This window comes from Anguilla anguilla, chromosome 3, assembly GCF_013347855.1.
Source record: "Anguilla anguilla isolate fAngAng1 chromosome 3, fAngAng1.pri, whole genome shotgun sequence".
Taxonomy (NCBI): domain Eukaryota; kingdom Metazoa; phylum Chordata; class Actinopteri; order Anguilliformes; family Anguillidae; genus Anguilla; species Anguilla anguilla.
Window position 1 is genome coordinate 1449229 of NC_049203.1, and position 22490 is coordinate 1471718.

At 50.2% G+C, this 22490-nt stretch overlaps 1 protein-coding gene across 1 annotated transcript in view; it reads left to right on the top strand.

Annotated features, from left to right (window-relative positions):
- Positions 1 to 1997: 1997 nt before the first annotated feature.
- The window catches only part of adam19b (ADAM metallopeptidase domain 19b), a 28650-nt gene continuing 8157 nt past the window's right edge, over positions 1998 to 22490 (top strand). The window contains exons 1-12 of the mRNA XM_035410732.1: positions 1998 to 2301; positions 2902 to 3029; positions 3286 to 3356; positions 16185 to 16263; positions 16448 to 16524; positions 18002 to 18200; positions 18466 to 18531; positions 19056 to 19127; positions 19776 to 19942; positions 20109 to 20193; positions 20880 to 21019; positions 22251 to 22428. Coding sequence (XP_035266623.1) covers positions 2148 to 2301; positions 2902 to 3029; positions 3286 to 3356; positions 16185 to 16263; positions 16448 to 16524; positions 18002 to 18200; positions 18466 to 18531; positions 19056 to 19127; positions 19776 to 19942; positions 20109 to 20193; positions 20880 to 21019; positions 22251 to 22428 — 1416 coding nt within the window. The 5' untranslated portion in view covers positions 1998 to 2147. The remainder of the gene's footprint in view (positions 2302 to 2901; positions 3030 to 3285; positions 3357 to 16184; positions 16264 to 16447; positions 16525 to 18001; positions 18201 to 18465; positions 18532 to 19055; positions 19128 to 19775; positions 19943 to 20108; positions 20194 to 20879; positions 21020 to 22250; positions 22429 to 22490) is intronic.

A 22490-nucleotide genomic window follows, 5' to 3' on the forward strand; every position in this document is an offset into this window, starting at 1 on the left:
GTTCACAGCCTCCAGTATCGATTCGGGAGAGCACAGGGTGAGCATGTGGAGTGTCCACAGCCTCCAGTATCGATTCGGGAGAGCACAGGGTGAGCGTGTGGAGTGTTCACAGCCTCCAGTATCGATTCGGGAGAGCACAGGATCAGCGTGTGGAGTGTTCACAGCCTCCAGTATCGATTCAGGAGAATGCAGGGGGAGCGTTTGCTCTCCTCTGACGCGTGTGATGTCAGCCGATGTTTCCTGACGCACCAAAGTTAGCGAGTCAGCCTCACACAGACGTGGGAGAGAGGAAGACTTCACGTGCGGCTCAACAGACGAACCCGATTGACCAGCAGGGGTCACTAGAGAGCTATGGAACGCAGTCGTCCAGATTGAAACCCTCCGGTCAAAACCTCCTTGAGCCAATCGTGCGTCACTTTGCTGCACTGCCAGTCACAGGATGGAGTGTAGCACAGTGGGTAAGGAACTGGGCTTGTAACCGAAAGGTCGCAGGTTCGATTCCCGGGTAAGGACACTGCCGTTGTACCCTTGAGCAAGGTACTTAACCGGAATTGCTTCGGTATATATCCAGCTGTATAAATGGATACAATGTAAAATGCTATGTAAAAGTTGTGTAAGTCGCTCTGGATAAGAGCGTCTGCTAAATGCCTGTAATGTAATGTAATGTCATTAGATACCGTATTACTGTACGGTATTCAGTACCAGACCATGGGACCCATCCATGCAATGGAACTTGACAGCATGAGCCAACTCACAGATGCTCAAATATCAGTAGTTTTAGTTAATCCATGTTTATGGACGGCACCATCAGGGATTTTTAGAATATCTTCTAGGTCGAGGATTTGGACATGGCAAGATTCGGGAACCCATGGATGCCTTCTCGGTCTGGGCGAGAATCCACAGGCCCAGACTGGCCAAGGCCAACCCGGCCGCCACGAGCCAGGAGATCAGTAACCCAGCCGCCACGAGCCAGGAGATCAGTAACCCAGCCGCCACGAGCCAGGAGATCAGCGTCCAGATGGGGGAAGAGTGGCGCAAGCTTTCAGAGGCACAGTAGATGGAGATGGGAAAATATGGTACTTGGACATCAGTGTTGGGGTGAGGAGGGTGTGACTGAACTGACGTTTCCAACTTTGTGTGAGAATTGCAAGTATGCATCTGGACCGGATCCGAGGTCTACAGATTTTACTCCAGTGGAATAAAACATTTCTGCATTCAACACAGGCTTTGTTTGTGACGGAGGAGTAAAGTTTGTGAGCAGAAACGTTTCAGGGAAACTGGGTTCCTGGCAGCAGGATCAGTTTGATGTGTAGATATGAGAAGGTGCCAGTGCAGAGCAGCAGGATCTGAAGGCTTCCCACGGTGGCAAGCTGTTACCTCTCCTCTCCGTGTCCGTCCGCATCGACTCACCCGCCTTTCTGAAACACGGAGAGAAGCTGAAGCAGCGGGATTATATCACAAAACAAGAGGCCTGTTCTCTTATAAGAACCCTAATTTGGACCTTTGTGAGGTGAACTCGGTAGCCTTAAAGGTTCTCTTCCAAATCCTTTTGACTTGTGGATGTGCAACTTCCACCAATTTTCTGAATGGACTCTTTTTTTCTTTTCTTTTTTTAATTGCCTGTGTTTACAGAAAAAAAGTTTGCCCTCAAAAAAATCATGACCGCAGAAACTTGCCAATGAACTTGCAGCAAACATAGCTTTTCACAAAAAATCGTTTAAGTGTAAACAGGCCTGCTATTTATCAAAACACAGTGCCCTGCCAATGGCTGCTTAGATGAAAATCGCTGGTGATAATTTGTTTGTTTTAACAAGCCGCGTTACAACACCACTGTCGAAGGATCTATATCTTAGCCTACTCTCAAACCGTACTTACTGGCGTTTTTGTATTGGGTTTTTGTACTGAACCCGCCCAGCCTATCAATAGAGCGAGCCGTGCTCATCCAGTCGTGCCTGAAAGGGGGAGGTGCTCTTGTTGCCAAGAGGCTGCGAAAGATGCGCTCGGAGCAGACTGGAGTGCGTACAGCCACAGCCACAGGCTCGCCATTCGCTGTCAGTGTACCACTGCCTCTATCAGAAGCCATGCCCCCGCCGCCTTATTAAAAACCCTTCATTCACCGGACACACCTTCACTCCGCTTCTGTCTGCATGGCCGCGTGCATAGCATTTGCCATGTTAAAGCGCGTGCATTTCAGCCGCTTGATTTGCCGTTCGCTAGTTGTGCGTTATTATTTGTGTCTATTTTTAATTCCTTTCCATCTCCGCTTGCCTTGCATGGCTTGTGGAGAGCAAACGTATCCAGGTAAGGCGCCTCTTATTTCTGTTATTGTTAAATGTGCATTACAGAATGCCGGGGGACTTAGCAGATCGTTGTCTGCGTCTTAAATGTTGCATTTAGTGAAATATTTATTTGCAACTCTGAACCACAATTACGCTACTGGTGATTATCTCTACTAAGGTTTTTTTTAATGTTCACCGGCGGTCATAGCCATTCGTTTTGATAAATTTACGCTTCATCTGTTGTGGAAAGTAGAAACAATATGCGGTTAACAAAAATATTCATTATTAATAGCCTTGCTTAGAACTAATAAGATTTTTTTATTCTCCAAAGGAATCGCTTAACGCAAAATGTTCACTATCGCAGCAAAGACTTTTCTTTTTGGCCAAGAATGTACACTCGTAGAGCGTAATACTTGGCCATGAACTTTGGAGCGAGGTTTTCGAAGTTTTCATTCAAACTAACACGTAGCTACTTCAAGTGCTTCTATAATAATATGCCGTTTTGTTCGGGCATTTTCTTTTGCGGAATTTGTGCAAATGGCGTCATATATTTGCACCTTTAATTTAAGCGACTAGATTCATGTTAGCCTACTGATTGGATGTGTTGTATGCTTGTGCATAGAGGACCGGTGGTTGGGCCACCAGATGCCGAAATTGGACCACATAGAACAGTATGAAGTTATTTACCCCAGGTGGCTGTCCCCGGAACGGTGCAGATCCTCTTTCTCCGACAAAGTCAGCTCTTATCAGGTATGCAAGCTACACATATGTAAAATCCTACTCATCTGCATAACGTCTCATAGTATCTTATGATTATGGGAATAAATGACCTTTGAAATAAACAGACTCGAGGGAGCTCACGGGATTGTTGTAGCATAAAATGGTTAATTCTTCTGTTGAAAAAAAAAAAAAAAACACCGTGTAGGCGGTGACGTTGGACTGTGTGGTAGTCTCTGCGACCTGTCCTTTCCGTCCTCTTTATTTCCTATTGCTCTGTCTCTGGCAGCACCCCCCACAGGTGAAGGTCGGGATTACGGCAGGGAGGAAGGAGCTGGTTCTTCAGCTGGAGCGGAACGAGTGAGTGCCGGTCGGAGCGTGCTCTCGTGGCGGCTTTTCAAACTGTTTTATTTGGAATTCCGCTTGCGTTCAAATGGGTCCCTGGTTTCCGCGGTGATGAATGGGATTGGCCGAGCGGCCGGCCGCGGGCCAGGTTTTCCAGATGGAGCGTTTGTAAGATTAAGGAGCGCAGAAATAGTTCGTGGGAAACTCGCCATTCTTCCAGCCCTTCCTCTGAGTTTGTGAGATATTCATGAGTGTTAAATGCGGCCAGCTTGGCCTGCTCTGGTGAGGGAAATACTGCAACATGACAGAACATCAGATCCTCCCCTCAACCCCCCCTGCCCCCTTTCCTCAACTCCCCAACCCCTCCCCCATGTGAGTCACGTTTCAAAGTGACACTCATGACAGGACAGTTGGTGTGGCACCTGGCGCTCTCTCTTGGACAGGAAGTGGAGGGCGCTGCGGCTCTCTGTGATTGGCGAGCTGAGTGACGGTGCTGTTATTTCCAGAGGGGAGGTTGATAGGGGAGGTTGGGGGGGGGGGGGTGAGGTGGGGGGGGGACCATATGGAGCGGTGGATCTCTCCTCAGCGTGGTCGCGCAGCTCGACCGCAGCGCGAGGCGTGGGGGGGGGCGGGTGATTTGTGGCGTGTGGGAGAAGGCTGAGGATCCAGTGTCTCCGCCTCGGGGCGTAATAAATCTGCCCCCCCCCCGGCCCCTGCACTCCGCTGGTCCCCCGAAGCTGGGATATACAGCCCAAACCCGCTCGTGTCCCGGAGCAGGGGTCTCCCGGCGGACCCTGACCTCCGTCTGTCTCTCAGCTGGGGTGCGAGTCCCCGGGAGGAAGCATCGCACAGCTGGGGAGCACTTCCCCCGGCCGCTCGCTCAGTATTTAGGTCATTGTGTGTTGCTGGCTGTGCAGTTTGGAAAAGTATGTATCTCTGTAAATGAGAACCGTGTGGCTCTTTCCCCCGACTGCTGTCTCTCTGTCCTGCAGACTCCTCGCTTTCTTGCTTCATCCTGGTCTCTGCTCCCCCTTCTATTCCCACCATAAGCACCGTCTGTACCCTGCGTTACTGTGTGTGTGTGTGTGTGTGTGTGTGTGTGTGTGAGAGAGAGAGAGAGTGTGTTTGGTGGGGGGGGGATGTCTATGTTTGTGCATGTGTGTATGTGGTATATCTTTCTGTGTGTGGGTGTCTGAGAGAGAGAGAGACAGAGAGAGAAAGAAAGAAAAAGAAAGAGAGGGTGAGAGAGAGAGAGAGTTATTGGATTCATATGGATGTATCCTGTCCTGCTATAGAGGTGCGTTATTAGCTCAATATGGATGAGTTCTGTACAGCTGTAGTTCTGTTATTGGCTTTGCATGGATTTGTGGTTAGGCCTGTTGTAATCAATTCAGAGGCTAAACCTAAGCCAATCCTTATAGAGTTAGGTGATGTCATTGGGGTAAAGAAACATTAGATTTTAGATTTTGAAAGGGAGGGGGTTTGTTCATGTGAAGGGCATTGGAACCGAGGCTGTCCATTCGCAGATGACTTTCACCTCTCTATGGTAATGCAATTCTTCTGACAACCCATTTACCTTCCCCAATGTTATAAATCTTCACACTGTCTCATGCACATCTACCTCATGGTGCAAAGGGCAAAGTCACTCAAGCTGTGTGTGTGTGTGTGTGTGCCTGCCTGCGTGTGTGCACGCCTGCGTGTGTGTGTGTGTGCTTGTGTGTGTGTGCGCTTGTGTGTGTGTGTGCGCTTGTGTGTGTGCACGCATGCGTGTGTGTGTGTGTGCTTGTGTGTGTGTGTGTGTGCCTGAGTTTCACTCAATTTTGGTTGTCTTACTGTGGTTATAACAGAAACAAAGAATAACTCTGGATTGTATTTCCGATTATTATTACACGGCTTTGTTGAATGCATGATTCTGATTGGTCACTTCAGGAATTCTACGGCCAAATATTTGAATAACTGACCGCTGCTACTCCACCTGTATGACCGCTCTCTCTCTCTCTCACACACCTGTATGACCGCTCTCTCTCTCACACACCTGTATGACCGCTCTCTCTCTCACACACACCTGTATGACCGCTCTCTCTCTCACACACCTGTGTGACCACTCTCTTAGTTTTAACCCTGAGAGTAGAAGCCCTGTCAGTCTGACTGCCTGAGTCAGGTAATGTAGTCCAGAAACAGGGCCAAAACAGTCCGCATGCAGTCAGCACGCTGGGTCAGTCTATGCAAATTAGATCTGCTAATGAATGCTGGGTAATGCAGGCACAGAGCCCAGCACGCATGCCAGCCGCTCTTTTAGGTACGAATGTGCCGCTCATCTTTCACACAAGGCTCGATTCATGGATTCCTGCACAGAGCGGCACTTCTTTCTCTCCCACTCTCTTTCTCCCCAATTTCTCTCTGTGCCCTCTTTCCTTCCTGCTTTCTCTGCCATTCCTCTCTCTCTCTTCCCTCTTTCTCTCTCCCCCCTTCCCCCCTCTCTTTCTCTCTCTCCCTCTCCCCTCATTAGCCCCAGGCTCTGTCTAACTGACACAGTGTGTGTGCAGATGTCTGTGGTGAGTGGGTCTGTGTAACTGACACAGTGTGTGCGCAGATGTCTGTGCTGAGTGGGTCTGTGTAACTGACACAGTGTGTGTGCAGATGTCTGTGGTGAGTGGCAGTGTTCCAGGGCCTGGGGGCTGCCTCCCAGTCTCCAGGCTTTTATCCTAATGAGGGAGGGAGCGGGGGGAGGGGGGAGGAAGGGGGGGGGGGTAAATCTGGTTAAGAGCCAGACAGGGGGGGAGGGTGCTGACTCAGGGAGATGCTGAGTGATGGGATGGATAATTGGGGGGAGAAATCCGTTCTCCTCTTCCTCCAGCTGCTCTGCACATCTTCTGCCAGTCCCTGGTGACCTAAACCGCAGTGCTGTCCTTATCCAGAATCTGACACCTCCCCCCCGCCCCCCAAAAAACGAACTTCCGATCTATGGGCTCCTTATCCACCTCACTCTGCACCTACACCCTGAGGGCTCAGAAACCACCAATCACAGACCCCAACCAGCTACTTGCAATACAATACCCACCCCACAGTAACACAGACTATTGGTGTGTGTGTTTATGAGGTCCACTCTGCAGTAACACAGACTATTGGTGTGTGTGTTTATGAGGTCCACTCTGCAGTAACACAGACTATTGGTGTGTGTGTGTTTATGTGGTCCACTCTGCAGTAACACAGACTATTGGTGTGTGTGTTTATGAGGTCCACTCTACAGTAACACAGACTATTGGTGTGTGTGTGTTTATGTGGTCCACTCTAGAGTAAATGTAGATTTCAGCACCTCTCCCATGTGGGATGTCTCAGACTTATTTTATTATTTCTGTCCTTTTTCTCCCTTTTTCCTGCACACGGGTCTTTCTGTTTGGATGACTTTGGCATGACCCCGGCACCCCTCAGCCCTCTACCCCCGTACCCCCCTAACCCCCCCTCAGCGAGACTGGCGCTGGGACAGGCGTGCGGAGGTGGGGGGGGGTCGGGGGGGAGACTGCCTGGTTTGTGCCTCCATCTGACAGGACCCAGGATTTTCTTTTTTTTTTTTACAGTGTCCTTCATTACATCATCCCCCCCCCCGCCCCCCCCCCCCCCCCCCCCCCCCCCCCGCCTGCCAGCCTCGCGCTGAGTTACTGCCCCCGGCTCGGGCGATGACATCATCGCGCGCCGCGCGGGAATGTGGCCCAGTGACCCCGTGACCCCGGCGCATTAGCGGTCCTCTCCTCCGCCGCTACGCCGCGCGCTAGCCGCCTGACCGCGCTCGGAACGGAAAATACTCCATCAGAGCGTCTGTCTGGACGCGCTCCAGCCCCCCCTCGCTGCGCTCCAGCCCCCCCTCGCTGCACTCCAGCCCCCCCTCGCTGCACGCAGTAAATGATCCTCAGTGTGCTGGTCGGGGGGGTGGGGGGGGGGGTGGTGGGGGGGGGGGTCTGAGAGCGCGGAACGCTCTCCTCTCTCCGCTCCTGCAGCTCTTTCCCTGATCGCCTGTGTGTGCTTTGCACCTACACTAACACAGCTCAGCCTAAAGAGCCCCAACGCCTCCCTAAAGCCTGCCCCCCCCCCCCCCAGCCCATACTGTACACCCCCAGGCCAGGTCTCTGCGGTTCCGGGTTAGCCTCGGGGAGGGGGGGGGGGACGCTCATAAAACAGCGCGGAGATTAAAAGCAGGGCAGATGTCTGCAGTAAATTAGGTCATCTCTGACTGCAGCCAACAGTCACTTTAACTTTTGTTTTTTCTTCTCTTATTTTCCTTTAAATTTAATTTCTTTTTTTTTTTTTTGTATAGCACCTCGGCACAGTTGCAGCTGAGGGTTCTCTGCCCCCAGTGTGTGTCGCCGAGATCGCTTAATAGGGAAAATAAAGCGACAGTGTCACAGGAGTACTGCAGCCGAAATTAAGCTAAATCCAAAAAAAAGTGAAGAAGTGGGTTTTTTTATTCCTGTTTCGTATGTAAAACTCTAACTGACATGGGAGCCGGAGCAGAAACACGTGCAGTTTTGGAGGTCGAGAGGTCGGCGAACTGACGTTCTCTCTAACGGTCGCGGACGCCTCGTAATAATGGAGGATATTCAGCCCGTTTTGCAAGAGTCTGTTGTGACAGGGGCGGCGCTGCGCTTCCTGAGAGCGCACTGAAGCAACTCTTAGAGGAGCTGGAAGCATTTCTTTCTTTAAACAGGAAGTTCTGGCTGCAAGATGCATCTGAGGATAGGATGAGGACAGACTCAGGCCTCGCCACAGATTTCTAAACACTTATTTGCCGGTGGCTATTAGTGACTATTAATTCTATAAAGAACGCAACATTTTTTTTTTTGAATAAGCTGTTATGTAGCTTTTGACTGTACTTGCTTTGTGTTTCTGCTTTTGTATTGCTCTCTCACTCCTCTATTATGCTCTTTCACACATTCTGCTTTGGATATATGTTTTTATGTTTATGATTTTATATTGTCTGTAACTTTTTGTGCTGCTGCCTTCTTGGCCAGGTCTCCCTTGAAAAGGAGATTTTTGAATCTCAGCGGGACTAACCTGGTTAAAGGTTTCAGGACGAGTGGCAACCCTAGCAGTCACCGCAGCGGTCACCATCAGGCCCAGCGTTTGCCTGCCCCCTGTGAGGTCTGGACTTTAGCCCTGAGCTGCGTAGCGCATTTGTTAACGCCCAAACTTGTGCAACTGCAGTAAAATTTACGCCTGACTGCGCGTCTGCACTTAGTCCCGGGAGTAGAGTTTTTATGTGGCCAGCCCCCCCCGCCCCGTGAAGGGACCCCTGGCGTAGTCCGTTAATAAGGAAGCCCACACTTCGTCCCGCGGATGCAGGACCCAGACTGTGATTTATATGAAACAGGGAGTCCCTCCGAAATGAAAGAGGTGTGATCTCACCTCCCCGGGTTAGCGGAGGTCATTCACATTCACGCGCTTTAGTGCCGCTGAATCTGCGCTGGCCGCTGCGGGACCCCGGCCCGCCTGGTCTGGCGCTCGGACTCCCGTAAATCAGGCGCGGCGGTTATGGGTCTCCCTCACCGCGAGTCACTCCGGACGAGTTCATCGCCCCGCTCAGAGGCCGCTCTGAGAGCCCTGCGCTTCTCACGCGTCCCGCTGCTGCGGAACCTTCCGGAAGCTTCCGGCTCTCCCAGGTGACGGATCAGAGCTCCGGTTCTCCCAGGTGACGGATCAGACCTCCGGTTCTCCCAGGTGACGGATCAGAGCTCCGGTTCTCCCAGGTGACGGATCAGAGCTCCGGTTCTCCCAGGTGACGGATCAGAGCTCCGGCTCTCCCAGGTGACGGATCACAGCTCCGGTTCTCCCAGGTGTTGATATCCTCAAGGTTGCCCCTTTCCGAAGGACTTCTTTTATCTGTTTTTTTTTTTCCAGGCGAAGGAATTACAGGCTTTAATTTTCCATAATGCCCCCCAGGCCTGTGCAACCCCCCCGCCCCCCCCCCCCCCCCCCACTCTGTGAGGTCCTGGTGTCTTGACCTGCCTCCGGCTCACTCCTTACTACCTGTGCTGGAGAGAGAGCAGACAAGGGAGCTAGAGGGAGGGAGAGCTGACGAGACACCTGGATGAAAAACAAGCGGGTGAAATGCGTGACTCCTGGCGAAGCCACTTCATCCCGTACGTCTGGCGGGTGTACCTCGGACAGATAACACCTCTCCTGGCCCCCTTTGTCACCGGCGAAACTATCCGCGGTCGTTCGCTTCGTATCTGGAGATCCTCGTGTGACCTCTGGCTTCGCGGTTCAGATCGCAGTGTGAATTTCTCACCCTGTTCTGCTAACGAGTTCAAAATAGCCGCCGCCCACCGTCACGCTCGATGTGGCTTTCAGCCGTGTCATCATGCAGGAGAAAAAATTAGCGGTGGCTCCTCGCTAATTTTGAACACCTTTATTTTTGGATTGTGACACTAGTTCGCTGCCCGTAAGCTGTAAATGTGGGCTGATCATTTGTTTGTGATAACGGACAGGGGTTGGACTGAAACCTCAGTTAACACGAATAATAAGGGCATCTGCACATTACCCCTCCTAAACAGAATGCCACGGGCTCTCACTCTGGGTGTCTGTTTACGATGCCATCGATCTGGGGTGTAACGTTATACACTTCCTGTCCTGTATGTGGACCCCGGGATCTGAATGGGAACCCAGACTTTCGATCAAAGCCAATATTACTTTAATTATGATATGAGTGGGGTTTGACAGCTCCTGGTTTAAGGAAGGGTGAGTGGTCTCTCTTCCGGTCCAGTTCTGTGTGCATACGTGAACACGCCCCTACAACGTGTTATCGAGTCTCGCTGTGATGCCGGACACCAAGGCAGCCATTTTGGCTCAAGAGCATCAGCTGCTGGAAGCCATTTCCTTTTGTCCTCCGCTATCTGTTTTGCTCTCTCCTCTTCTTCCCTTTGGTGAGGGACATGGAGTCTGTACAGGCTCAGACTTGCCTCCTTTAGCTTTGTGGGCTAAATTCAGGTCTTTAAATAAATTCAGGTCTTAAAAAATTCAGGTCTTTAAATATTTTGTGCGCACACAAAAGAGCACATTATTCTTGAAGATAGAACTTCTAGATGGACAATGTGCTCTCTTAATTGTTCTCACCCCACCATAACTCAAAATACAGGCCTGTTTTCTTCAATATTTACAAACAATACAAGGGTTAACAAACCTTTTATGGTTTTAAAGTACATCTAAAAACTACTTTTTAGCTCTTGCAAACTGCTATTCCTTGTATCAAGAGCTCGTCAGAGCTAAAAGATACATTTAGATATTTTTAAAAAAAAGAGAAGTTTCAAGAGGATATGTTTTCATAGTTTTAAACTTTTTCGCCTTTGCTACACCCCCCCCCCCCCTTCAGACACCCAACACCACACCAAGAGATCAATTCCACAGGAAACACTGGTATGCATTTTGAGGAGGAGGTACCAGCACGTATTTTGGTCCAATTCCAACACTGGTTAACACTATGTCTATGTCTTTCGGTCACTGAAGAAAAAAAAGTGACGCTTTTGACAGACAGTGCGACCTTCGCGGGCTGCAGGTCTTCCGTCCACCTCAGAAAGGAGCAAGCACGGAGCGCGCGGCCTAGGCTCTTTTTGAAAATAAATACGTGGACGTGACGGTTTGGTTTTGAAAGCGCATTTAGGTAGAAATATTTAGAAAGAGTAACATTTTTTATTTATGAATTTAATACATAGGCTATATACAGTATATATATTATTTTTTATTTTATAATTTTTTTATTTATTTTATTTATTATTTTTAGCAGCGGAAACGTTGTGTCTGATTCCCTCGGGGATGAAGAGGCTGGAACCTGTTTGTGCTCCCAAAGGGGAACTGAGGCCATGGCTGTGTGTGTGTGTGTGTGTGTGCGTGTGTGTGTGTGTGTGAGTGTGTGTGTGTGAGTGTGTGTGTGTGTGTGTGTGTGTGAGTGTGTGCGTGTGTGCATGTATGTGCGTGAGTGAGTGAGTGTGCGTGAGTGGTGAGTGTGCGTGTGTGTGAGTGTGAGTGAGTGAGTGTGCGTGAGTGTGTGAGAGTGTGTGTGTGTGTGTGCGTGTGTGCATGTATGTGCGTGAGTGAGTGAGTGTGCGTGAGTGTGTGCGAGTGTGAGCGTGTGTGTGTGTGTGCGTGTATGTGCGTGAGTGTGTGAGTGTGAGTGTGTGTGTGTGCGTGTATGTGCGTGAGTGAGTGAGTGTGCGTGAGTGTGTGCGAGTGTGAGTGTGTGTGTGCGTGTATGTGCATGAGTGTGTGTGAGTGTGTGCGTGTATGTGCATGAGTGTGAGTGTGTGTGTGTGCGTGTATGTGCGTGAGTGAGTGAGTGTGTGTGAGTGTGTGTGTGTGTGTGTGCGTGGTCTCTCAGCCCAGACTGAGTGAACTCTCTGCACTCTGCGCTGTGTCTCTGTGCTCCTCACTCATAAACTCCCATCATGAGCAGAGCAGTGCTGCAGGGCCCAGGACTGTGACGCAATTAGAGTGTTAGCATCACAGAGTGACCAAGCTGCTTCTGCATCAGTCAGTGTGCATGGATCTGTCTGTCTGGTTCTGTTCTGTGTGTGTGTGTGTGTGTGTGTGTGTGCGTGCGTGCGTGCGTGCGTGCGTGCGTGCGTGCGTGCGTGCGTGCGTGCGTGCGTGCGTGCGTGCGTGCGTGCGTGTGTGCGTGTGTGTGTGTGTGTGTGCGTCCTACTGCATCTGGACTCTGTCCATGGGTGCGGGAGATGACAGTGTAAACAGTGGGAGTCCAGCAGTCGACTGTCCCGACAGACACAAGCCCGGCTGCTGTTAATCTCAACCGCTCGTGTCCGCCCGTGAGCTGGACCCGCACCAGAACTCCCCAGAACCAGAACCCCCCAGAACCAGAACCCCCCAGAACCAGAACTCCCCAGAACCCCCCGGCAGAACCAGAACCCCCCAGAACCCCCCGGCAGAACCCCAGACACCCACCCTCCACCCCGCCTGTTCTTTCACACACTCATCACCGATCAGCCCTGTCTGCAGTTACGCACGGAGCTGCGGGCACCTCCCATGCAGAGCCATTTCTGTGGGCTAACAGAACGGTCATTTCAGCTAATCTCATTCAGTTAAGAGAAAAGGGCTTGCATCTGAAAGGATGTGGTCAGTCAGATCTTGAACAAGCAGGCCAATATCTTCGTAAAATATAAACAGCACGGACTTCATGTGAAGAGCTGCGTTTTTGTTTCAATAAACTTGCAGCCATCTGCCTTCTTGTTTTGGAAAAAAAAACCTGCCAGTTTAAAAAAAAAAACATTTTTTACAACCCTGAAATTTTCAGTAAGCTGAAGCACTTTGTAACCACTTACAGTTCTCTGTAGTTAGATTATCTGTGGTTACAATGATTCCCTGTAGTTAGTGTGAACTCTATGGTTATAGTATGATTCAATGTGGTTACAATGATTTTCTGTAGTTAGTGTGAACTCTGGTTCATGGTTACAGCGGGAACTCTATGGTTACACCATAATTCTCTTTACTTCTGGTGCACTGTAACCATCAAGCTCACACTAAGCACAGATGAACCCTGTCACTAAGAGCGACTGAGAGTAAACGGGTCTCATGCTGGGGATGCAGTGGGTTTCAGTGCAGTGGCGTAACACCGCAGTCGATTATCGCACCCTGACAGTGCCCAGTGCCCGCTGTTGCCCACAGCTGTGCCCAGTGCCCGCTGTTGCCCACAGCTGTGCCCAGTGCCCGCTGTTGCCCACAGCTGTGCCCAGTGGCACGTAGTGTCAGCCTGGGAGAGAAAGAAACCGTCCTGCTGCCGCCCGCAGAATTAAAGCAAGGGGTGGTTTTGGCGGTACAGAGGCGAGCGCTTTCCCCATAATTAACCGCGGAGGTTTCCAGAATTAACTGAGGCTTTGCGAAACAGGACTGGGAATCCCGTAGGTTTTTGGAGGAATTTGACCGGAGCGACTGTGGAGAGTTCTTTTTGTAGTGCGAGCAGATTTACTGTGGAGCGCAGCCCGTGGGGGGGCCGTGGGGGGGGGGGGGGGGTCTCACAGAGGAGGGGTCCTTGTCCTGCTGAGTCCGTCTGTCCGCCTCGAACCCGCTGCCAAACCCAAGGAAAACACCGCTCAATTGATTTGTTTTACCTTCCACCTCTGAGCCCCCCCCCCCCCCCCCCCCCCCCCGTTCCGGCAGAAGCAGAATCGCACCATTTACTTCGACCTTTCTCTGGGTCCCTGAAAAGGGGGTCTTTTCCCTCAGGTCACTGGCAGAGGCTCTTCCTCAGGAACGGCAGTAGATCTGCGCTGCTGTAAAACGGACTCGTTTGTGGAGATTTGGGGGGGTTCCTGGGGTGCTGTGGGTGACTGACGCGGCGGCTCAGATCCGCCCCGCGGCGGTTTTAGTCCTGGGGCGCGCGGACGGGCGAGCGCTCCCCCGTTTCCGAGGCCGAGCCGGGAGTCCTCCATTTTGAGCCGACTCTGTCAGGCCCAGCTGCCCTCCGGAGCTGCGTGAATATCCTGAATATTTTATGAGCTCTGGGCCGCGGTGGAGAGGCTGCCGTCAGTCTCTCTGCCTCGCTGTCGTCCTCCTTTTCGACAGCAGCAGGATCCTCTTTTTAAAAGAAGCTTGGGCGTTCTGTGAAACGGTACTTTTCGTCTTCACACCTTCAGGGGGTCTCGCATAGGCAAGCAGATGTCGGAAACCAGAAGGGCAAAAATGTGACGCTGAGTCAGCCCTTTTGTCGAGGGTTGGAGGGGGGGGGGGCTTGTTGCCCACTATATTTTCATATAGCGATTTAGTGGATTGATTGCTAGGCTTGCCAGTAAGCTTGTGAGATTTGACGTTTGAAAATGAAAGACTAGAGCCGCGTTTCCACCGCAGGAACTATACCCCGGAACTAGGAACCTTTTGAGGAACTCAGTGCGTTTCCACCGCAGGAACTAGGGTCTAAATTTAGTTCTGGGGGCTTTGTTTTACCCCCCAAAACGTTCCTGCTCGGGGGGTAGTACTTTCCGAAAGTACAGGAACCTTTTGGGTGGAGCTTGCAGCGCTGAACATTTCTGATTGGTCGAGTACTCGTAGCATTTGTGTTGTATTTATTTTCCGCCATTACCCGCCATGTTTGAAAATATGCAGCGGCAAACCAATTTATTTTCATAATAACAAATCAAACTTGTATGTTATGCGGCGCAGTAGCCTACTTTTGGTTATAGCCTGTCAACGTCTTGGAATTATAACGTGTGCTCTTCTGTTCTTTTCTTGCTTTAGTATTCGTTTTATAAAATGCTAAGCATTCGTGCTGGGACAGCATATTACGTAGGCTACCAAAACATTCAAACGGATTAATTCGGTTGCTGAATATTTTCTTCCGGATTTTCTTTGTTAGCCCGTTGTAATTGACTCAAAACGTTTGATACATTTATGTGAGGTATGCGGTAGTTCTGCATAATTAACATTGGTGATACAGTACAAGCAAACTGGAAATCACCTTCCGCACTTTTTATCCGGGTAAAATAACAGGTTAATTCTAGTAATCTTCCCTTTAGCTTTTTCAGACTGCCGTAATTTTACTCAATTTTACTGCCATTTTTCAATTCCACGAAAAGACCAGGAAGACTATGGACTCATTTATGGTGCATGGTTCGCATCTGGAGGGCACACTTCGCTGCTCGGCTAGCAGTAACTTCGAAGGAAAGCAAACGATGGCTGTACCACTACTAATTTACATTTTCACGCAAGTCCGAGTTTTCGTTCTATTCTTGTCATTTTGCGATTAGCCTATATGGAATTGACGACGAGAAAGTAATAAAACAGCAAATTGTTTACAACGTGTGCATGTTTTCTGCTGTTAATGAATGTGTTTGAGAGGATATATGAAAATCAATAAATACAAAAGTAACCATATATAGTCATTGTTGGTAACCCGTTGTATATAAGTGGAATAAACCCCTCCGGGCTGTCCCGGTTATTAGAAAATAATGTAGGCTACTTCGGTGGTAGTATGGGGTTACAGAAGAAATCATATGACAGATGGACCGACGACAACAGTCAGTGGGCTAATTTGCCTAATCTTCGCGGTACTTTAGACCCCGGTGGAAACGCAGACAACCATTGGCTGAAGGAACCTTTTAGTTCCTGGTAACGTAGTTCCTGGGACTGAAAGTTCCGGGTAATTTTGGTGGAAACGCGGCTTAGGTGGTTCGGTAGTGTGTCTCCCCCGAAGTTGGAGTGAAACCTATGCATACGCACACACATTTCTGAGAATTAAAAGTGTGTTTAGCGTTAAGGGTGTACCTGCTGTCCTACACAACCGGGCTGCCATTAGGTTTGGCTCCCAGCCCACCACAGAGCTTTTGAAATCAGCGGTTTGTCACCAACCCAGGATGTGGCTGCAAGCCAACGTTTTGCAAGATTGCGTGACCTTTTGCAAGATGGTATGACTTTACTCCCTGCTTGTGACAGATGCCCATGTTATGCATTACATTACATTACATTACAGGCATTTAGCAGACGCTCTTATCCAGAGCGACTTACACAACTTTTACATAGCACTTTTACATTGTATCCATTTATAAAGCTGGATATATACTGAAGCAATGCAGGTTAAGTACCTTGCTCAAGGGTACAACGGCAGTGTCCTTACCCGGGAATCGAACCTGCGACCTTTCGGTTACAAGCCCAGTTCCTTACCCACTGTGCTACACTGCCGCACATTATGCTATGAGCTTAATCCTGAAATTTCAGATTAAGCCTGAAGTTTCAGCCATAATCCCAGCCGGCTCATTTAGGGATATTATGGGTGCGAAACGCATGCCGTGTGTTCTAGAGATGAGAAGTTGACCAGAGCTGATTCTCCTGTTTTCCCTCTCTGTTCTGAAGGCAGCTGTTCTCCCCCGGGTTTAAGGAGACTTGGTACAGTCCCGGCGGAGTGCGCCACACCTCATCCCCCCCCCGCCCCGTAAGTGCATCGGTCTGTTCTGAAAATGAACGTGCTCATCACCTCCCGAGTTAGTGCGCCGTGAGCACCAATCAAAAACGTGCATGCAAACAGGAAGTGGACATGACATGGCTGAAACTGTAAAAAGTAACCATTTCTGTAGTCCTTATGGCCTCTGGTCATGCAGCTTGCTTTCTGTTTGCAGGAGAACTGTTTCTACCACGGTGTGGTCCGTGGAGACGCGGAGTCCAGCGTGGCCCTCAGCACCTGCAAGGGACTGAGGTCAGGCTGCCGACAGGAAGTGATGTCACACACGCTGGGATTTTCCCTCTCTCTCTGTAACTCTCTACAGGAAGCGCCTTGTCTTCCTGGGTGACGGCAAGAGAAAAGGGCCATTAAGGATGTAATTATAGGCGATCACAGGCTCACACCACCTGACACAAAGTCAATGGGTCGGGGGGTCAGGGGGGTTGGGGGGTGGGGAGTGGGGGGTTGGGGGGTGGGGGGAGGGGGGGTCAGGGAGGGGGGGTCAGGGACGGACAGAGAGAGGCTCACACCCCGGCCTCAGCGATCAGGAGGAGAGAGCGATCTGCGGAGAGATCTGAGTCCGCCTGTCCGACGGCTCCACGGGGGATGAGACGTATCGATTCCAGTCTCCAGCTCGGAGCGTGGAGCTGCCAGTTCCCACCTCCCCCCCGCCCCCCCGAGGGTGTCCCGGGCCGGGGGGAGGGCGGAGGGTGGGCGGAGCTGAGAGGCACATCTGCGGGATGATTAAAACGTCTCCAAACGAACACGCTTCCGGCAGACAGCGTGAGGGGACTCCTTTAGGGAGGGAGGGGCAGTGAGGGGACTCCTTTAGGGAGGGAGGGGCAGTGAGGGGACTCCTTTAGGGAGGGAGGCAGGGTCAGAGCCGTGGGCGTCTGAGCGCGTGCAGAGAGACGTGCAGATGTCTTACACAGCTGCAGCTCGGAATCATTCAGTTATTCAGAAACAAACAGTGTGTGTGTGTGTGTGTGCGTGCGTGCGTGTGTGCGTTCGTGCGTGCATGTGTGTGTGTGTGTGTGTGTGTGAGAATGTGAGTGCGTGTGTGTGTTTAATGTGTGTGGGTGTGCGTGTGTGTGAGACAGTGTCTATTGTCGTGTGTGTGTGTGCGTGCTTATGTGTCTAGGGTTGTGTGTGTGTATTTCACACAAACACACATGTATATATAACACATACTGGCATGCGTTATTTTACACAAACATACATGTATTTGACACATGCACACAGATCTCAGTAACGCACGTCGCATTCCTGTCTCTGTCCTCCTGGTGAGCTGTGTCCTCACACACGGGTCATACACCATCTGTGCCAGCGTCTGTCCACTTGTTCTGGAAGAGAGGTGTTAAGACACCCCCCCCCCCCCCCCGACGCCCTGCAGTGCTCAGCACAGGGAAGAGTGTTATTTATATGCATCAGAAGATTCTGGAAGGAGGTCTTTTCAGGCGCTGTGCCTGTGGAAACGTAAATACACGTCTGTGACATTCAGAAACAGTGGAGCAGCACCACCAACCAAAATCAGAACAGCTTTCAGTCTGATATTAAATCATTTTCAGTGTACACGCGGTGAAACCTGATTGGAGGATTGCTCATTGGTTGAGATGTATCGAGCCATTTTTGATGTTAATATACCTTCGGTCGGCATTTTCTTTGAAATGACCTTTGTTTTACCTGGTTGTGGAGCAGCTGTTAAAATGCACTGTCTGCTTGTCACCACTAGGGGCATGATCACAGTCAGCGGTAATGTGAGCTACCTCATCCAGCCCCTCCCCAATCAAACTGAGACTGGTGGACATGCCGTGTACCGCGCAGAGGACCTGAAACTGCCGCTGGGGGCATGTGGGCATCACCATGGAAACCAGGAGGGTGGGCTGGACAACTTCATCAGCGTGATGACGCAGTCAAACCTGGGCAGCAGGGTGAGGCCTCTGATTGGTTGGTTATTTGGTGGGGTTTGGTGGGTGCTTAAGGGGTGTTTGAGTTTACCTGAGAATGATGACTGATTAGTTGAGTTTCAGGTATAGTAACATCCATCGCTGTCAGATTGATATTCGAAAATGCTCACTAATTTACCAGAACCTCCACCTTGCCCCCGAGAACCCAAAGTGCATTTCATGATATTGCTTTGCCAAAATTCAGGTGGTCAGAGCATCAATTCAATATCTCATCTGCCCTTCTTTGCAGGGAAAGAGGGACCTCAGCCAGAACATGAAATACGTGGAGCTGCTCCTGGTGGCTGATCATGCAGAGGTATCAGGGGAGGCGGTTGCTATGGAAACCAGACATTTACATCCCTGAGCAAGACACACATCCCCACATTACCTCAGTAAACATCCTGCTCTGTAGATGGGGTTATGTGTAAAACCAGTTAACTGTGCAATGCAAACAGTCACCCTGAGGAGGAGTTGTGCCTGGTTGAATAAAAACTAAAACAAACCCTTTCAGAATGAAGATTTCCTGCGTTGCACCCAGAATGTGTAAAATAAGCGGCACGGAGACTGCTGCCATGAACGGGGACACGGTTAATTGGGAATTTAAAACCTGAGGAAAATGAGAAAAGCATTTTTGATAAGGAGTTGCTTTAATCCCTTCAGAAAACAAGAAGAGCAGAGAGATGTGACCCACACGCACACGCTTCGTGCTCAGCCGAGCTCATTAGTGTGTGGCTGGGAGCTCAGATATTTAATGGGATGTCTAATGAGAGCTGATGTAACACACTGTCTCACACTTCCTGTCCTCGCTGCACTCTCACACACTTCCTGTGCTGCCCTCAGTTCCAGAAACATGGACGGGACTACGAGAAGACCAAGCTGAGGCTGCTGGAGGCTGCAAACTACGTGGACAAGGTGAGTGAGCGGGCGGGGAGTTTACATTACCTCACCGCACTTTAAACCCACATCCATCTGAGGTTATACACTTCTATTTATGTTTCATGTACTTTTTATGTGTTACATTTTTGACTGTGGGTCTTGGTGTGTGCACATTTGTGCGTGTGTGTGTGCCTGCATGCTTACATTTTTGTGTGTGTGTGTGTGTGCATGTGCGTGTGTACCTGCATGTGCGTGTGCTTACCTGTGTATGTGTGTGTACCTGAGTGTGTGTGTGTGTGTGTGTGTGTATGTGCATGTATCTGTGTGTGTACCTGTGTGTGCGTGTACTTACCTGAGTGTGTGTGTGCTTATCTGAGTGTGTGTGTGTACCTGCGTGTACATGCACTTACCCTATGTGTGTGTGTGCTTATCTGAGTGTGTGTGTGTACCTACGTGTACGCGTACTTACCTGCGTGTGTGTGTATGTGTACCTGTGTGTGTGTGTATGTGAATGTATCTGTGTGTGTGTATGTGTGTGTACCTACGTGTACGCGTACTTACCTGCGTGTGTGTGTATGTGTACCTGTGTGTGTGTGTATGTGAATGTATCTGTGTGTGTGTATGTGTGTGAACCTGCGTGTACATGTGCTTACCTGCGTGTGTGTGTTATTGTATCGGTCTCAGTACTACAAGGCTCTGAAGATCCGCGTGGCGCTGATCGGGCTGGAGATCTGGACGGACCGGGACCAGGCCAGCGTGACGGAGAACCCGTACAGCACGCTGGGGTCCTTCCTGACCTGGAGACGCAAGCAGCTGCAACGACTTCCCAACGACAACGCCCAGCTCGTCACGTCAGTCCGCCCGCCAAACCCACTAAAGCCTCCGGCACCCCCCCAGCGGCTCAAACGCCGTTAAACAGCCCTGGCGTCTCTTACCGGCTCTAACGGCTCTCCTGTCTGCGTTACTGCCTCTGTCCCGCAGCCAACAGCCCGTTCAGTGTGCTCTCTGTCTCTCCAGGGGCGTGTCTTTCCAAGGGACCACCATTGGATTGGCTCCTCTCAAAGCCATGTGCTCCGATTACCAATCAGGAGGTGTGAACTCGGTAGGCCCCTCCCCCATGTGATGCTGTAATTCTCGCATCACCGATACCTGAGCAGATATAATCATCACTGTTTTCTGTACTGTTTGATGTGTTTTTTTTTTTTTTTAATGACAAAGGATTGCCTGAAATATGATGTTTGTGATCAAAATGACGACATTTGCTAGAAGCTGTAAGGCTGAATTTATATTCCTATAATGGCAGATTATGTCATTGTAAAACTATCAGGTGGGGGTCATTTCCGTGCTGGCAGTGTTTGGTTTATCGTGGCAACGCATTAAAATCAGTTTTAAAGCTGGCAGAATATAGCAGCTGTCAGCTTCTGTCCAAGCAACAGAAAGGCTGTTTGGTATAGTTTATAAGCCAGTTGGCACTGGGTGTTTGTCATTTATAAATATGTTGCTGGGGTGACAGCATATCCACAAGAGGGAGGAAGTGTTTGGCTGTGTGGGTGATTCTGTGGTACTCTTTAAACTCCCACCACAAATTATTTAGAACTGCAGGAAGTCACATCACTCTTCTGTGAAACGTGGTTTCCCAAATCACTCAGTCAGCAGATCAGTGAAGAAAAACAGCACTCAGTTCTAGAGCACTGACTTAGAATTTTGTGTAGTAGTCGGTTTCCAAAAAAAGGACTACTCAGATGGATAAAAACTGTGGAGTAATAACCCCGCCCTCCTTTCCTCCAGGACCACTCAGACAGCGCTCTGGGTGTAGCTGCCACCATGGCCCATGAGATGGGGCACAATTTCGGGATGAGCCACGACACCACGGGCTGCTGCCTCGCCCACCCAGATGAGGGTGGCTGCATCATGGCCGCTGCAACAGGGTACGAGTGGGCGGGGCTTTAGCTGTTCCAGGCCTTATATGGTATGAGTGGGTGGGGCTTTACCTGTTCCAGGCCTTATATGGTATGAGTGGGCGTGGCTTCGTATGTTCCAGGACCTATATGGTGTGAGTGGGCAGGGCTTCATATGTTCCAGGACCTATATGGTATTAGTGGGCGGGACTTAATATGTCCTATATGGTATATTAAGCTTAATGGATTCTTGATTCAGTGTGATATAAGTGAGTGGAAACGTGTCTTAGTTCAAGCTAGAGCTGGAAATTTACCTGCCGTTTAAAAAACTGATTTTTAAAAGTGGATTTGCTTCCCTACACATTCTTCTTGTCTACACCCAAGAATTTTCCAAGCAGTCATTTGGAAAGGTTGTTCATTAGTCGACTGAAAGCTTCAGTACATCTCTCATATAGCACATTACAGTGAGTTATGTGCATATAACTCACGAGGGAAAAAGGAAAAACAATAAAAAGAAGTGTTTTAGAAGTCCTAGATTTATTGCATTCCTGTGGAGAAATCATTAGACAGGGTTTGGATATGGGTGAAATAATAACATCAGTAAAATAATAATGTAGGTTTATTTGTTTTATGCAGCATTGGTACCACCATACTGACTTATCAGCCACTCACAGTATGCCTGTAACCATATCACAAGTGAGAGGGGGAAAGAGAGAGAGCAATTATGCAGAACCCTTTCGAAGATCTGCACTAACTCTTCTGTAGCATTCTGTGTCCTGAAGTGAATAAAAATTAGACAGCTTTAAAATTAAGAAGCTAGCTGGTGTAAAATAGCACCAGCTCACGGGCTATTCAAGGACAAAGGCATGCGCTTCTGTTCCAAAGTGGTGTGGTATTAATGTGAGCATGCACTTCTGTGAAGGCACTGCTCCAGCGTGCGACCGCGCCCCCGTAGTGTGGTAGTAGTCCGGCCTTGCCAGTGCTGACGGTGCCTGGGAGCTCTGCAGGGTGATGCACGGTCAGCTCTAGCATTGGCCAGGTAACGGCGGGCTTTCTGGCAGCCGGGACGACGGCGTCTCATCGCGCACCGGCGACCCCTGCTGGTCGATCGGTGCATTCGCGGCTCGCCTGTCCGCTGCACAGGAAGTAGCGTCTGTGTGCTTCATGAACTTCACCGGGCGCTGTTTTCTGACTGGCTGCGCGTGTGCGTGTGTGTGTGTGTGCGTGTGCGTGTGCGTGTGTGTGTGTGTGCTGTTTCCAGGCACCCGTTCCCCCGCGTGTTTAACCAGTGCAATCAGAAGGAGCTGCAGCGCTACCTGAGCTCAGGTGGGGGGAAGTGCCTGTTCAACCCCCCCAACACCCGCGCCATGTTCGGGGGCCAGCGCTGCGGCAACGGCTACCTGGAGGAGGGGGAGGAGTGCGACTGCGGGGAGGAAGAGGTGGGCGGGTTACAAACAGGCCTAACGAGCTTAACGAGTGTACAACGAGCTTAATGAGTAAC